Here is a 15653-nt window from a genome sequence, read left to right on the forward strand (position 1 = left end):
GTGGACTTGGGGAGTGGCATGCATGCAGAAAGGGGAGGGAGGGTGGGGTCGGGAGGGGATGAGGGAGTGGCTTATGGGGGAATACAACATGAATAAAGTGTAATTAATAAAAAATTAAAAAAAAAGTTGGTGTTGCCCAAAATACTAAGTAGTTAGTATTATATTTTGTAAAAGACATACTTAACTATTGTTTGATATGGTTTCTTTTTTTAAATTTTTTATTTAACTTTTATTAATTATACTTTTCTATCCTGTCTTCCTATTGTCTTCATGGCCTTGAGAAATATCCTAGGCAGAGGAAGCATAATGAACAGAGGCATGGAAAAGAAAGGATGTGGGGAATATTTTTGTCAAGGAAGCTGGTGTGTTTCCTTATTCTAGCCTACTTGGTTGCAATAATAACAACTCATCTTTGCATACTCTGGGGTAGCAAGATATATAAAGAGGATACAAAAGCATAGTATTGTTTCTGTGTGCTATATCCTGTTGTCATTTTACCACACCAGATTTGAGCATTTGGTTGTCTTAGTTGCAAACAGGTCAGTTGCTTAAATATGACACTGAGAGTTACATGTAATTATCTGGCTACATGAAGAATGGAATTATGTGGTAATGTCCTGGGTGGTCTGCCAAATGAACTGATGAGCTATTTAATTCATTCCAGACTTAGAATCATCTGTGTTAAATCCTCAGATGATTTTTTTAAGGTGGCTATCACCATCCTAGAAATGTACTGATGAAAATCAAAACTATCCCTGTGGCTGGCCACAGAAACACATTGATAATTGGTTTCCATATTTGAAACCCCTGGAGTACAATAGCAGTCATGATGGTGGGTTTTTCTCTCAATCTTTGTATGAAATTCCGCAATTGAAGCAGACACTGAAACCAAAGCTCTGAATTGATCCCAATCTATAACTTGATACTAAGGGAAAATAATTCAGTCTTATGGTCAAAATATGTTCTCTAGAAAAGTGATCAGCCATAAAGTCTTATGAAAATGAACATAAATGTACTGAAGTTTTGGCCAAAGATACAAATCTATCCCCCCCCCCCCCATGAATTTGGTATTATCCATATCAACCTGACAATTCTTGACAGCTGCCTGGATATTGGGTTTTCAAGTACCAAAAACAGTTATTATGCTCATTTTTGGATTAAATTGGATTTTTTTGATGCATAGACCTTATAATAGCCCAATGAAGTCTACTAATATATAAACTGCACTTGTGTTGCAAAAGAATGCCAATACCTACAAAATGCCACAAAGAACTACTGTCAGACAGACAGATGGCTTAGTGTTTAAGACAGTGAACATGATGATATATCATTTTATGTAACTTTTGACCTGAAGAGAATGAAAACATATTCTATAAAAGTGAAAAATCACCAAATATCAACAGTTCTTATGGGAATGTTGATGCTTGTTTGCTTGTTCAAGTGTTTTGGGCTAAGTGGAAAAGAATGGCATTACTGAAGAAGCATACATTTTGCTTAATTGCTCAGTCACAAACTTGCAGCTGGCTGTGTTTAATCAGTCAAGAAACCAAGCCAAGAACTCCACACAAAAGGAATGTCTGAAAGTGTAAACTCTTTGAGAATACAGAATTAATTCAGTCTAGAAAACTTGGCAGGTCAGAAGAAGTTAAGTCAGAAAAGAAAGACGTTAAAAGAAGAAAGCAAAGCTGAAATCCAAGTGTATGTGGATTTGGGCAGATTTTATGACTTTCTTCCTTTCCCTTCACAGAGTGGTCTATGTCTTAATATATATCTACATGTGCTTGCTGAGATGTGAAAACAAAGAATAGAAGGGAGGTAGATGTCTCCCTGGCCTTCCTCTGTTGGAAGGAGTGCAAGTTGATGGAGGGGCTATGTGAGGAGTCAGGTTTTACATGTTGCCTAAGTCTTTGAGCTGTTAAAATATTAGAACATTTTCTTCATACTTTTTGATAGTGTTGATATTGAAAAGAACTTATGTTAAGGCTAAGCAATCAGTTATTTTCAGGTGATCAAAGACAATTGTAAGCACAGCATTGGAAAGTTTTAAGATTAATTATGGGCAAACAGGACTGGTAGAAAGCATGATGTGGTAAGGAAAAAGAACAGGACAGGGAACTGAAATAGCAAAATCTTTGTTCAAGTCCTTGTGTTGTTCTTTAGCTGTCTGTTTCCTCCTTATAAAAAGGAGAATATAGAAGCTAGGCATTGGTTGTATATGCCTATAATATTGGTCTTCTGAAGGCAGAGGCAGGAGGATTGTGTTATTAAGGCCAATCTGTCATGCATAGTGAGACTCTGAAATAACAAAAAGACTACTCTGACTACTATAATAAAATAATTAATAAAGGAATGAATGGTGGTATTGGTGTTGGAAGAGGAAAGACATTTGCCTAGATAATAATGAGGGTATCTATTCATTTATATTCATTGCAATTCTTTTAGAAAACATTTTAAAAAATAAAGAAAGTAATATTGAGGTATTGATTGACTTATTCCATTCTTCATATAAAGTAGGCCTACTGGCTTATTTGAAGACATAGAAGCTTATCTTTAAAGGTTAACACAATAGCAGGGAACTCTCTTCATTTTGTCTTTCAACTGGGAAGTTGCAGCTCCCCTTTTCAGACTATATGTCTAAATAAATTTAAGGAGCAAAAGATGTGGCCTTCTTCAGCCTTATGCTTATTATATACTGATAACCCACTTACTCTCTATCTTCTTAATTGCTCTATATGTGGCATTCTCTCAGAAAGAATGATTTCATCTGGCAGAGTAGAACTAAAAAGAAGCCAATACTGGGAGTCAGGGGCTGAAATTATTTACTAGTTCTATTTTTAAAAGTTTGATTTCTCTACAACCACATTTCTCTTAACTAAATCATTGAGTAGATGATATTTGGAAATTAATTAATTTCAGCGTTTGGATCTAAATTTCAAGTCTTGAAAATGAAGATTTCATGTGAAATTACTGGCAGATATAGACCTTCTTGTCTCACATGAATATAATTTCAATTTTCTCTGGGAAATAGGAAAGGCATGTTGCATACCTGTGATCTTAGCACTTGAAATGCTGAGGAGGGAAGATTATGAGATCTAAACCAGCTTGGTCCACACAGTGAGACCCTGTCTCAAGCAAGCAAGCAAGCAAGAAAGCAAGCAAACAAACAAACAAGTAACATTACAGGGACTGATCAATGTTTAGGAATAGATATCCACACACATATATGGAACAACAACTAAAGAAACAGAGGCCATGAATTTGAGAAAGAGCAATTGAAGATGCAAGGGAAAGGTTGGAGGGATAAAAGGGAAGGAGGAAAATGATGTAATTATATCTTAATTCCAAAAAAATAAGCAAGTTATCTGGGAGATAAAAATACTTGGGAATGTTAATATTTCTTTGGTGGTATATAGAATTTATGTAAGCTACTAACTACAGCCTACAAAGAATTCCGAATGATTATAATGAATTGATTTTAAATAATGACAATTATGTTCAACCTTTTATTTCCCCTAATCTTTTCCCAGAGAGGAAGCCATGCCAGTGTAAGCTTCCAGATTATCTCAGAAGTTCAAAGTGGGAGGTCCCCAAGGCTGTCGTTTTCTTCGGGCTATCTAACTCCAGCTACTTATGAAAATTCCAACATAGCAATATATGAGGTAAGATAACTAGATTTCATTAATCTGCAACCTTCTCAGCTTTTAAAATGAGGCTGCCACTGAAGAGTCAGTCTTTGGGTACAAATATTGAAGCTTTTTCCAAGTTTTTCTGCATGTGTCCATTTACAAGCTTGATTGATTGATATTTTTGACAGTGATTTTTCCCCAACAACTGATCATCTTGAAACTTCATTAAAAATAATTAAATTTGATTCATTCACTAGGTTTGCTGATAAAAGACCTGACACCCAAATACTTAAAATGTTACAGTCATCCCACAATGCTATATGTAATTGAAGAAATGACTCCCTGAGTCACTAGTTTGGTGTGAGATGTCTACAAACACAGATATGTTGAAGATTACCTTTAAACTCTGGTTGTCTTTCCCATATTTATAATAGCCTGGTGACACTGAAACTTTAGAAATTCTTTCTTTTTACACCTGTACTATATTCAGGAGTAACAGGTGACTTTATGCTTCACAAAACAGAAATGCCCTTTGAAGTTTCTGTCTTTCAAGATTTAAGAGGTAACCTCATCCCTATTATCCTTAGACATTGGAATTTGGTAACCAGAACAAATCTTGCATCAGTTTTAGAGATGAGCTATAGAAAATCAGCTGGAAAGAGTTAAGCAAGGGGTAATGAGGGAACCAGACAGTCCTTCTGTCCCTCGAAGTGAGTCTTTCCCAGAGTGGTTTCCTTGTTGTGTTTGGAGACCCTCCCAAAAGCACAAGACACTCACAGCTTCAATAGTAGCTGAAAAGAAAGGCTAAAAAAGGAAGAATTTAGATTTGAATTGCCTTTTTTCAAGTATTCTCCTCCATCAAATAAATAATTCATAGAAACTTGCTAGGGATTATCCATGTTAACCTCCAAACTTTAGGTGTTTAATTTTACTGGCCAATATGATGACATTTGGAACAGCTTGAGATAGTAAGAGAAAACAGTGAGACTCAAAAAATGTGTCTTCTTTCATTTGTGGATCCTAGATTTTTATAAATATACAAACCAGATATAGAGATATATGACATGAATGTAGAAGAAAGAATGGGGGAAGGAAGGAGACTAGTGGGAGTAATGGAGAGAAGGAGGGTATGGAGACATGAATATAGTTAACATGCAGGATATTCTTGAAAAAAAATTGTCCTTATGAAACCTGTCATTGTGTACAATGAATATGTGTCTCAATGAAGAGATGAGAATTTAAAAAGGGATTAAGAGGGAGGATAGGATTGGAGGGAAATGACAGAGGGAGCTATAGCTGGGATACAAAGTGAATAAAATGTAATTAATATAAAAAATTAAAATTTAATAAAAAAGAAAAAATAAAAAAGGGACTAAATCAACATGAGTATAGCACTTACAAAAACAAACAAACTTATATATAGGTTTTGGCCCACTTGCCCTTATGCCTTCCACAATGTTTCTCTACTTCAAAGGATGTGACAGCATCAAGTTGGACATATAGACAACAACTTTCACTCAGTAATTGAATCTACTGTCTTTTGGTCTAAAACTTTCCAGTCTTTAGAACTGTAAAAAAATTCTTTTTTTTTTAAATATAGATATAAATTGCTCAGTTTCATAAGTAGACTACCCCTGCCTACATGCCAAATTAGCATAGTATGTGTCCTTTTAGTATTCATGAGTGTTTTATCTTACTTTGAAGCAGGAAACTTATGGATTTTACTGTCATTTAATGTAATCAAAAAAGGGGATCTGTTTCCAATGTGAACTTGAAGTTTTAAGGAATCTTCTCTCTGAAAAACTAAAGGAAGAAGTGATTGGCTGGCTATGGAATGTCAAACAGAATAATCTTAGGCATTTACAGCCGCACTACACCACTGAGATTCTGAAATAAGTATCAATAACTTTCACTTTTCATTTACCACATTAGAAGTTGAGTGAGTGCTTAATGTTGGAGACTCATTAAAATCTCCTTCTGAATGTTAAAAAAAAAAGAAAAGAAAGCTATGTCCAAACTCCCGTTCTTACCAATTGATTCTTGGTGGCATTCAGTTGGTAGGGACCTACAACCAGTCATTGGTGTATGTTTTTTTTTTTTTAAGTCCATTTATGTGCTTTTTGATATGTGCAGCCAGGTGTGATAATTGCTTGACAGAGAAGCCTCTAAAGCTACATCTGGCATGGCTTTGCTATGATTCTCTGACTCAGTGGACAAATTTAGGTGTTGAATCATGATGTGTTTTATTCAGTAGGATTGAAAGGTTGCAGTGTAGAATTGATAAAGAACGAAAGAAAAGCCTGTTACTGGCCTTGAAGCTCTTGTCAGATACTTTCCTGTTTTGGAAGTTGAGTGGGGAGCTGGCTATATAACTTTTCATAAATGACTGCTAGTCAGTCTATTCATAAGAAGGAGAGCTTTACCTTTATAAAAGGATTATGTTCATTTAAAAATATTTTATTTATTTATTTTAATGTGTGTGAATGTTTTGCTTGAATGTATATCAGCACCATCTGTCTGCATGACCTTAGAGGCCAGTAGTAGGTGCTGGAAGCAATTTACTGACTGAGCCATCCCCCCAGTAGAGGGTATCATTTTGCAGCTCTAACTCATTTATTAATGACTGTGTAGCTCAGGCTGTTCTTCTCCTAACAATCCTCCTGTTCCAGTCTCACAAGTGCTGGATTACAAGTACGTGTCACCATGCCTGGCTAAAGTAACAAGTCTTACAGAAAACTGACTTGTTTGAAACCTAATCTACTGGATGATGAGACTTAAAACAATGTCTTTTATAAATATCTTATTTATTTATTTTTACTTTTTACAATTTATTCATTATATACCCTAATTGAAGACCCCTTCCTCAACTCCTCTCAGACCCACCCTGCCTCCTTCTTCCCCTCTATTCCTTTCCCCTAGTACATTAAAATGGGGAATTCTCCTCTGACATCTACCCATAGCTTATTAAGTCTCATTAGGGCTGCCCAGGTCCTCTTCCTCTGTGGGCTGGCAAGGCCGCATCACCAGGCACAGTGATCAAAAAGTAGGCAGTCAAGTTCAAGACAGAGACAGCCCCTGCTCCTCTTGCTAGGGAACCCACATGGAGACTGGGCTGCCAATTGGCTACATCTGAGCAGGGAGTCGAGGTCCTTAGTTGGTGCATCAGTCTCTGCAGGACCCTTTGAACTCAGCTTTGTTGGTCTTCTTGTGGGGCTCATGTCCCCTCCATGTCCTTCTATCTCCCCCTTCTTTCATAAGACTCCCTGAATTCTGCCCAAAGTTTGGCTGTGAGTCTCATTATCTGCTTTGATCCTCTGTTGGGTGGAGCTTTTTAGAGGACCCTCTATAGTAGGCTCTCATCCTGTTTCTTCTCTTCTACCGCTTCTGGAGTCTATCCTGTTTGCCATTTTGAATGAGACTTAAGCACCCTCCCTATGGTTTTTCCTTATTGTTTAGGTCTGTAGCTTTTATTATGGCTATCCTATATTATACATTTAATATCAACTTATAAGTGAGTGTATACCATGTTTAAAGTCGTGCATAGATCAGGGATGCAAGGCACATACCTAGACATAGTAAAGACAATATACAGTAAGACTACATACAGCCAACATCAAACTAAACAGAGAGAAACTTAAATCAATCCCAATGAAATCAGGGACAAGGCAAGGCTGCCCACTCTCTCCATATCTCTTCAACATTATTCTTGAAGTCCTTTCTAGAGCAATAAGAAAATTAAAGGCGATCAAAGGTTTTCAAATCGGAAAGGAAGTTGGAAAGGAAGAAGTCAAAATATCACTATTTGTAGATGGTATGTCAGTATACAGGAGTGGCCCCCAAAATTCTACCAGGGAACCCCTACAGCTGATAAACACATTAAACAAAGTGGCTGGATACAAAATTAACTAAAAAATATCTGAAATCATCCTGTATACAAAAGACAATTGGGCTGAGAAAGATATTAGGTAAACAACACCCTTCACAATAGCCACATAAAGCATAGAGTATCTTGGTGTTACTTGTATGAAAAAAAAAAACAAACAGAAAAACCTTCAAGTCTCCAAAGAAATAAATAGAAGAATATATTAGATGACAAGATCTCCAAAGCTCATTGTTCAGTAGGATTAATAGAGTAAAAATGGCTATCTTACAAAATGTAATCCACAGATTCAATGGTTTCCCATCAAATTACCAACACAATACTTTACAGACTCTGAAAGAAAAATTCTCAACTTTATATGGAAAACAAAACAAAACAAAACAAAACAAAACAAAAAAACCAGAATAGCTGAAACAATCCTCTACAATAAAAGATCTTGCGGCGGTATCTCCATCCCTGATCTCAAGCTGTACTATAGAGCAACATAATAAAAAGTTAATGTTATTGGCATAGAAACAGGCCAGTAGATCAACAGAATTGAATTGAAGACCAAGTAATAAATCCACACAACTACAGACACCTGATTTTTGACAAAGAAGGCAAAACCATAAAAGGGAAAAAAGAGCATCTTCAACAAATGGTGCTGTTTTAACTGGATGTCTACATGTTAAAAAATATAGGTAGACCCATATCTATCACCCTTCACTAACAAAGTCCAAGTGGATCAAAGACCTCAACATAAAACCAGACACACTAAATCTGTTGAAAGAAAAAGTAGGGAAAAGCTTTGAATTCATTGGCACAGGAGAGCACTTCCTGAACACAACACCAACAGCTCAGGCTCTAAGATAAACAATTAATAAATGGGACCTCATGAAAATGAAAAGCTTCTGTAAAGCAAAGGACACTGTCAACAAAACACAAAGACAGCCTACAGACTGGGAAAAGATCTTCATCAACCTTACATTCAAAAGCAGGAAAACATCCAGAATATATAAAGAACTCAAGAAATTAGACACCAACAAACTAAGTAATCTAATTAAAAAATGGGGTACAGAGCTAAACAGAGAACTCTCAATAGAGAAATATCAAATGGCAGAGAAACCCTTAAAGAAATAATCAACATCATTAGTAATCAAGGAAATGTAAATCAAAACTACCCTGAGATTTCACCTTATACCCATCAGAGTGGCTAGGATCAAAATCTGAAGTGACAACACATAGTGGAGAGGATGTGGAGAAAGTGGAACCCTCCTACAGTGATGGTGGGAATGCAAACTTGTACAACTACTATAGAAATCAGTCTGGCGCTTTATTAGAAAATTGTGAATAGTGCTACCCCAAGATCAAGCTATACTACTCCTGGGCATATATCCAGAAGATGCTCCACCATGCAACATGAACATTTGTTCAACTATGTTCAAAGCAGCTTTATTTGTAATAGCCAGAAACTGGAAATAACCTAGGTGTACTTCAACTGAGGAATGGATACAGAAAATGTGGTACATTTACACATGGAATCTACTCAGCTATTAAAAATAAGGAAATAATGAAATTTGCATGCAAATGGTGGGAAATAGAAAAGATCATCCTGAGTGAGGTATCCCAGAATCAGAAAGACACACATTGTATATACTCACTTATAAGTGGATATTAGAAATAATATAGGATAAACATGCTAAAATCTGTACAACTAAAGAAGCTAAGCAAGAAGAAGGACACTAGGTAAGATGCTCCATCCTCACTCAGAAAGACAAATGGGATGGACATTGGAAGAAGGAGAAAACAGGGAACAGAACAGGAGCCTACCACAGAGGGTCTTTGAAAGAATCTATCCATCAGTGTATCAAAGCAGATGCTGAGGCTTATAACCAAACTTTCGGCAGAGTTCAGGGAATCTTAGGAAAGAAGAGGGAGATAGAAAGACCTGGAAGGGACAGGAGCACCACAAAGAGAGCAACAGAACCAAGAAATCTGGGACCAGGGGTCTTTCCTGAGACTGATACAAACAACTTCTAATAGAGGACCATTTGAGAAAGCTGCTGGAGCGTTTTTTTTTTTTTTTAATCTACTGATTCAATTTTTTTTATACTCCATCTTAGAGAACTCTTTAACCCTATCCAGGCACATAATCTTCCCACACATGAACTAGTACACACACACACACACACACACAGGCACACACACTTGAGTGTATGCCTGCACACATGCACAAGAGTTTCCATGTAAAGCCAAAGAAACAAACAATGCCAACCAACCAATCAAATGAGAGAACTGTTCCTGGGAGTCTGGGATTTCCAGATCATAGGCTTGTAGATGCTAAATAGCCAAAGACAGGTTTTTCTGGGTGGTCCCATACATTGTACTACATTGATAGATGTTTATACTCTGATTTATGTACAGATGTATAACCTTCCACAGTTATTCTTTGAATATAGAAAACAGAACCAGATGAGCTGATTAGTGGAGAGAAAGCAGTGACAGCAGATGCTGTTAGGTATTTGTGACTATCTGCTCTAATAACCATAGTGTGTGGGGCTGAAGAGATGAGGAAGAAGTTCCTGAATTTATCTTTTGCTTCATTTTGACACTTTTCAACCCTTTGCCTCTCCCTATGTGTTCCTCTTTAACTCTCCTTTACTCTGTACACTCATTTACTTCTCTCTAAGCCTCTTCTTTTCCTCTTTCCTACAATATACTTCGCTTCCTTCTACCAGCCATTGTCTCTCATCATAGAGGTATAGATCATTAAAGTTAAAGAGCATGGGGTAAGATGATCAATCCTTGTTTAGAATGACAGATGGGATGTGCATTGAACGTATGACAGGAGTCTACTGAGCGCATTGGAAAGACTCTAACTAGCAGTGTTTTCAAAGCAAAGACTCATGACCAAACCTTTGGCAGAGTACAGGGAATCATAAGAAAGAAGGGGAGTTAGTCTGATGAGGAAAGGATAGGAGCTCGACAAGGACCAAAGATATCTGGGCACAGGGTCTTTTCTGAGACTGACATGCAACCAAGGACCATGTATGAATGTAACCTAGAACCTCTGCTCAGATGTAGCCTGTGGTAGCTCAGTAACCAATTGGTTTCCCATAGTGAGGGGAACAAGGACTATTTCTAACAGGAACTCAATGACTGGCTCTTTGGCCTCCCCACCCCCCAAGGGAGGAGCAGTCTTCTTGGGCCACAGAGGAGAGCTTTGCAGCCAGTCCTGAAGATACCTGATAAAACAGGATTAGATGAATGGGGAGGAGGTCCCCCCTATCAGTGGACTTGGCAAGGGGCACGGTGGAGAGGAGGGAGGGAGGGAGGGACTGGGAGGGAATGAGGGATCGGGACACGGCTGGGGTACAGAGTTAATAAAAAGTAACTGATAAGAAAAAAATAAAATACAAAAAAAAAAGAAAAGTCATCTACTAAACCTCCTTTAAAAGGTGGGGAAACTGACGAGAGGGCTGATTAAGTAGGTATGCTAAGGCTAACCATGAGGTTGAAACGGAGACATATTTAGGAACTCGCTCTCTTGTTTTAGTTAATTCACAATGGCCTTAGTGCAAAACAGATAGACTTTACAATACTTCAGAAAACTTCCATGAATAAACTTTGAAGCTTCTTCCTCTTAATTAAAAAGTAAGTGATAAGTGAAATATTTTATCGTTCTGTTTTAAGAGACCAAAACCAAAAGCGATTTAGCCCATGTGTGGTGAAGAGAAAACTTTCCCATTTATTCCTTTTCCCTCATTTTTCATGAATGAGGATGCACACTCAATAAAAAATTGCTTAGGAGGTGTGTGTATGTGAGAACTAAAATTTGAACCAGCCAAATCCTCTAAACAGAGAGAGCCTGACAGGTAAACAGGGAACAGAGTGGACCTTGCAAGATACTGGTGCAGTTTTAGCTCTGTTATTATCTCGGGTTCTTTATGGAGATATGAGATTGTGTTAGGTACACATAATACCCTTCCCAGCTCTCAAAAGCTACTCTTAGCTACACTGTCAGTTAAGTAATCCAAATAGAAGGCCAAACTATGTCTCTGACTGAACTAACTCCATTAAGAATGTCTGTATAATCTACAGGCCAGTCAGAGCTATTAGTAACTGATGTTCAGACTTCACACCCTATGCACACCAATGAGGGCTCTATTCACAGTGATAATACACTGTAACTTAAATGTGTGTTGTACAGAAGGAGATGCAGACATTCCAGTCTAGTTCTGGGTAGGGTGACAAGCCTCACATCCATATCTATACCATCATTCCCAACTATGCTTTTTGTTCAGTCATTATTTTCAATATGCTTCGGAAATTCCATAAGGTTGCCTCTTTCTTCTATCTAGTATTCATAGAGCTCAGAGTCCAGTTTGTTTCTCCAACCCTGATAGCCTTACTCAACACCTCCTAAAAGAGGCTCCCCTTGACATGGAGAGTTTGGTGATATGCAGACTCTACACACACTACCAGTGGCATGTGCTCCCTTGTGACCAGGGTGAGTAAATATAAGTGTGGAACATGCATGCTTATAAAATGTGCATGCTTTTATGCAGCCAAGTATGCTGCTGCTGCAAAAAAAATGCACAATTTTTTCACCTGATGGAAAACATTACTATCTAATTAGCACTACAGTGCCATAACAGCTGGTAGTCACTAAGGGCCAAGAGACAGTTGCCAAAAGACTGAGAAAGCTTTTTTTTTTTTTCCCATCAGTACGTATTATACATTGTCACATTTTGTAAAATCCCAGTTAGAGTTTTGTGCTAGTGGCTTAAGGCTTAACCTTTGATCGCTATAAAAGGTAAAGTCCTTTGAAAGATAAAACTGTTAAGCTTGTGGCAAGTCCTCTTGACTTCTGTGAATGAGTTTTAGACCACTGCCTGAGAGCAGAATTTGATAAAAGAAGCTCAGTGTGAAGTAAACGGAGAGGCTATGAATAAAGGGAGCATCACAGAGATAAGGTAAGGGGAAAGCCTGGGCACCAGGTTGCAACCTTGAACATGTATCAGAATTACAAAGAGGATTTGATAACATCCACACTACAGGTCTCATTCTTACACCTTCCGACTCCCTAGGTGTTCAGTGGAACTCAGTTATTGGTACCTCTAAACAGTTCCAAGCTGACACAGATGCATCTGGTCCAGGACCATATTTTGACCATTCTGCTGCAGCCATCCACTGATGGTACATTGTCTTGCTGAGCTTCATGGGCGAGGAGCTTGTCTGTCATAGATTTGTCCAGCTCCTAGAATCATTCCCTAGTTGAGGAGCTTTGAACTCCTTGCCTTAGGAAAAGCTTTGCAACCGAGTTCAGGGGAGTTACTGAGATTTCTGCAACTACCACTAGCCTTTGCCTCTGGAAGCTTTCCACATGAGCTGCTACAGTTGGGTATATTTCTTAATAAGAGAGTGGTTACACAATTTGATTGCAGAGAGCTCTCTGCTTTATTATCTCTACTTGATAACAAATAGGTGCAGCCTGAAATTGAATCTTCAGGCTATAAGTAATAGATGTGCACTCACTTGGAAGACTAAGGAACACACTGTAAGACATTATCATTATCACAGAGGAAAAGGAATCTATATTTATATTGCTTTAAAAAATTTTGGTTGTACAGAACTAAGTAGGGCTTGGTGACTGATGACTCCTTGAGGCTACGCATGCAGAAGAAAATTATCAGGTACTAGCAATGAAGTGAAGAAAGACAATAAAATAATTGAGTTTGAATTGACAGTAACCTTAGAAATGGTAGTTTTGTATTTTAAAGTTAAGAATCAATGCTAATTACAGAGATTTGATCTTTACACACTGTATACATGGATCAAATTATCACACTGCACCCACAAACATTTAAACTAAAAAAAAAAAGATTATGAATGGGAAAAGTTGGAAATAGTCTCTTTAAAGTCTCTACATGACCTTTTACTATGGTGGTACATGGATGAATCAAAATAAAAAATGTGTTTTTTCCAAGCATTTAAAAAATATTTTATTTATTACAATTCGTTCACATTGTATCCCAGCTGTAACGCCTCCCCTCATTCCCTCCCAAACCTTCTCTCCTTCCTTCTCCTCCTCTTCCCCTCCTCAAGCCCACTAATAGGGGAGGTCTTTCTCCCCTTTAATTTGACCGTAGTCTATGTCTTTCTCCCCTTTAATTTGACCGTAGTCTATCAGGTTTCATCAGGACTGGCTGAATTGTCTTCTTCTGTGGCCTGGTAAGTCTGCCTCCCCCCTCAGGGGGAGGTGATCAAAGAGCCAGCCCATGAATTCATGTCAGAGACAGTCCCTGTTCCCCTTACTAGAGAACCCATTTGAAACCTGAGCTGACAAGGGCTACATCTGAGCAGGGGTTCCAGTGTATCTCCATGCATGGTCTTTGCAGTATCAGCCTCAGAAAAGACCCCTGGGCCCAGATTTTTTTGGTTCTTTTGCTCTCCTTTGGAGCTCATGTTCCCTCCAAGTCTTTCTATGTCCCCCTTCTTTCATAAGATTCCCTGCACTCTGACCAAGGTTTAGCTATAAGTCTCTCACCATCTGCTTTGATACCCTGCTTGGTGGAGTCTTTCAGAGGCCCTCTGTGGTAGGCTCCTGTCCTATTCCGTGTTTTCTCCCTCTTCTGAAGTCTATCCCATTTGACTTTTTGAGTGAGGATTGACCATCTTATCCAGGGTCCTCCTTCTTGCTTAGTTTCTTTAGATGTACAGCTTTTAGTATGTTTCTCTTATACTATATGTCTAGTATCCACTTACAGGTTATTATATACCATGTGTGTCTTTCTGCTTCTGGGATACCTCATGCAGGATAATCTTTTCTAATTCCCACCATTGGCCTGCAAATTTTATGATTTCCTTGTTTTTAATTGCTGAGTAGTATTCCACTGTGTAAATATACCACAATTTCTGTATCCATTCCTCAGTTGAGGGACATCTGGGTTGTTTCCAGATTCTGATTATGAAATAAGCTGCTCCCAGCATGGTTGAGCAAATGTCCTTGGTGTATACTTGAGCATATTTTGGATATATGCCTGGCAGTGGTATAGCTGGATCTTGAGGAAGTAATATTCCTAACTGTCTGAAAAAGTGGCAGATTGATTTCCAAAGTGGTTGTACAAGTTACATTCCCACCTGCAATGGAGGAGGGTTCCCCTTTCTTCACATCCTCTTCAGCATGTGTTGTCACTTGAGTTTTTGATCTTAGCCATTCTGATGGGTGTCAGGTGAAATCTCAGGATTGTTTTGATTTGCATTTCCCTGATAACTAAGGATGTTGACCATTTCTTTAAGTGTTTCTCTGCCATTTGATGGTCCTCTATTGAGAATTCCCTGTTTAGCTCTGTTCCCCATTTTCTTAAATTGGATTACTTGATTTGTTGCAGTTTAACTTCTTGAGTTCTTTATATATTCTGACTATTAGCCCTCTATCAGATATAGGTGTGGTGAAGATACTTTCTCAGTCTATAGGCAGTCATTTTGTTCTGATTACAGTGTCCTTTGCTTTATAGAAGCTTTTCAGTTTCATGAGATCCCATTTATTGATTGTTGATCTTAGAGCCTGTGCTGTTGGTGTTCTGTTCAGGAAGTTATATCCTCTGCTAATGAGTTCAAGGCTCTTCCCCACTTTTTCTACTAACCAGACTCAGTTTCGTGAGTCTTTTTTTTTTTTGTTAAGATTTATTTATTATGTATACAATGTCCAGTCTTCATGTACACCTGCACACCAGAAGAGGGCACTGGATCTCATTAGAGATGGTTGTGAGCCACCATGTGGTTGCTGGGAATTGAACTCAGGACCTCTGGAAGAGCAAGCAGTGCTCTTAACCTCTGAGTCATTTCTCCAGCCTGTGGGTCTGTTTTTATGTTGAATTCTTTGATCTACTTGGACTTCAGTTTTGTGCAATGTGATAATTATGGATCTATTTGCATTTTTCTACATGTAAACATCCAGGTAGACCAGCACCATTTGTTGAAGATGCTGTCTTTTCTTCATTGTATGGTTTTGGATTCTTTGTCAAAAATCAGGTTTCCATTGTCCTCTACTGTGGCCTGATAAGACTGTTCACCCATCAGGGGGAAGTGATCAACGAGCAGGCCAATCAGATTACCTCAGAGGCAGTCCCTCTTCCCATTACTAGGTAACCCACTTGGACACT

The 15653-nt window shown here is 38.1% G+C and overlaps 1 protein-coding gene across 1 annotated transcript in view; it reads left to right on the forward strand.

Annotated features, from left to right (window-relative positions):
• Window positions 1-15653, forward strand: part of Gucy2f (guanylate cyclase 2F, retinal) — a 139805-nt gene that overhangs the window by 60202 nt on the left and 63950 nt on the right. The window contains exon 6 of the mRNA XM_055604984.1: window positions 3528-3659. Coding sequence (XP_055460959.1) covers window positions 3528-3659 — 132 coding nt within the window. The remainder of the gene's footprint in view (window positions 1-3527; window positions 3660-15653) is intronic.

The sequence above is a fragment of the Psammomys obesus genome, unplaced genomic scaffold (assembly GCF_907164565.1).
Source record: "Psammomys obesus unplaced genomic scaffold, mPsaObe1.curated_primary_1811, whole genome shotgun sequence".
NCBI classification, from domain to species: domain Eukaryota; kingdom Metazoa; phylum Chordata; class Mammalia; order Rodentia; family Muridae; genus Psammomys; species Psammomys obesus.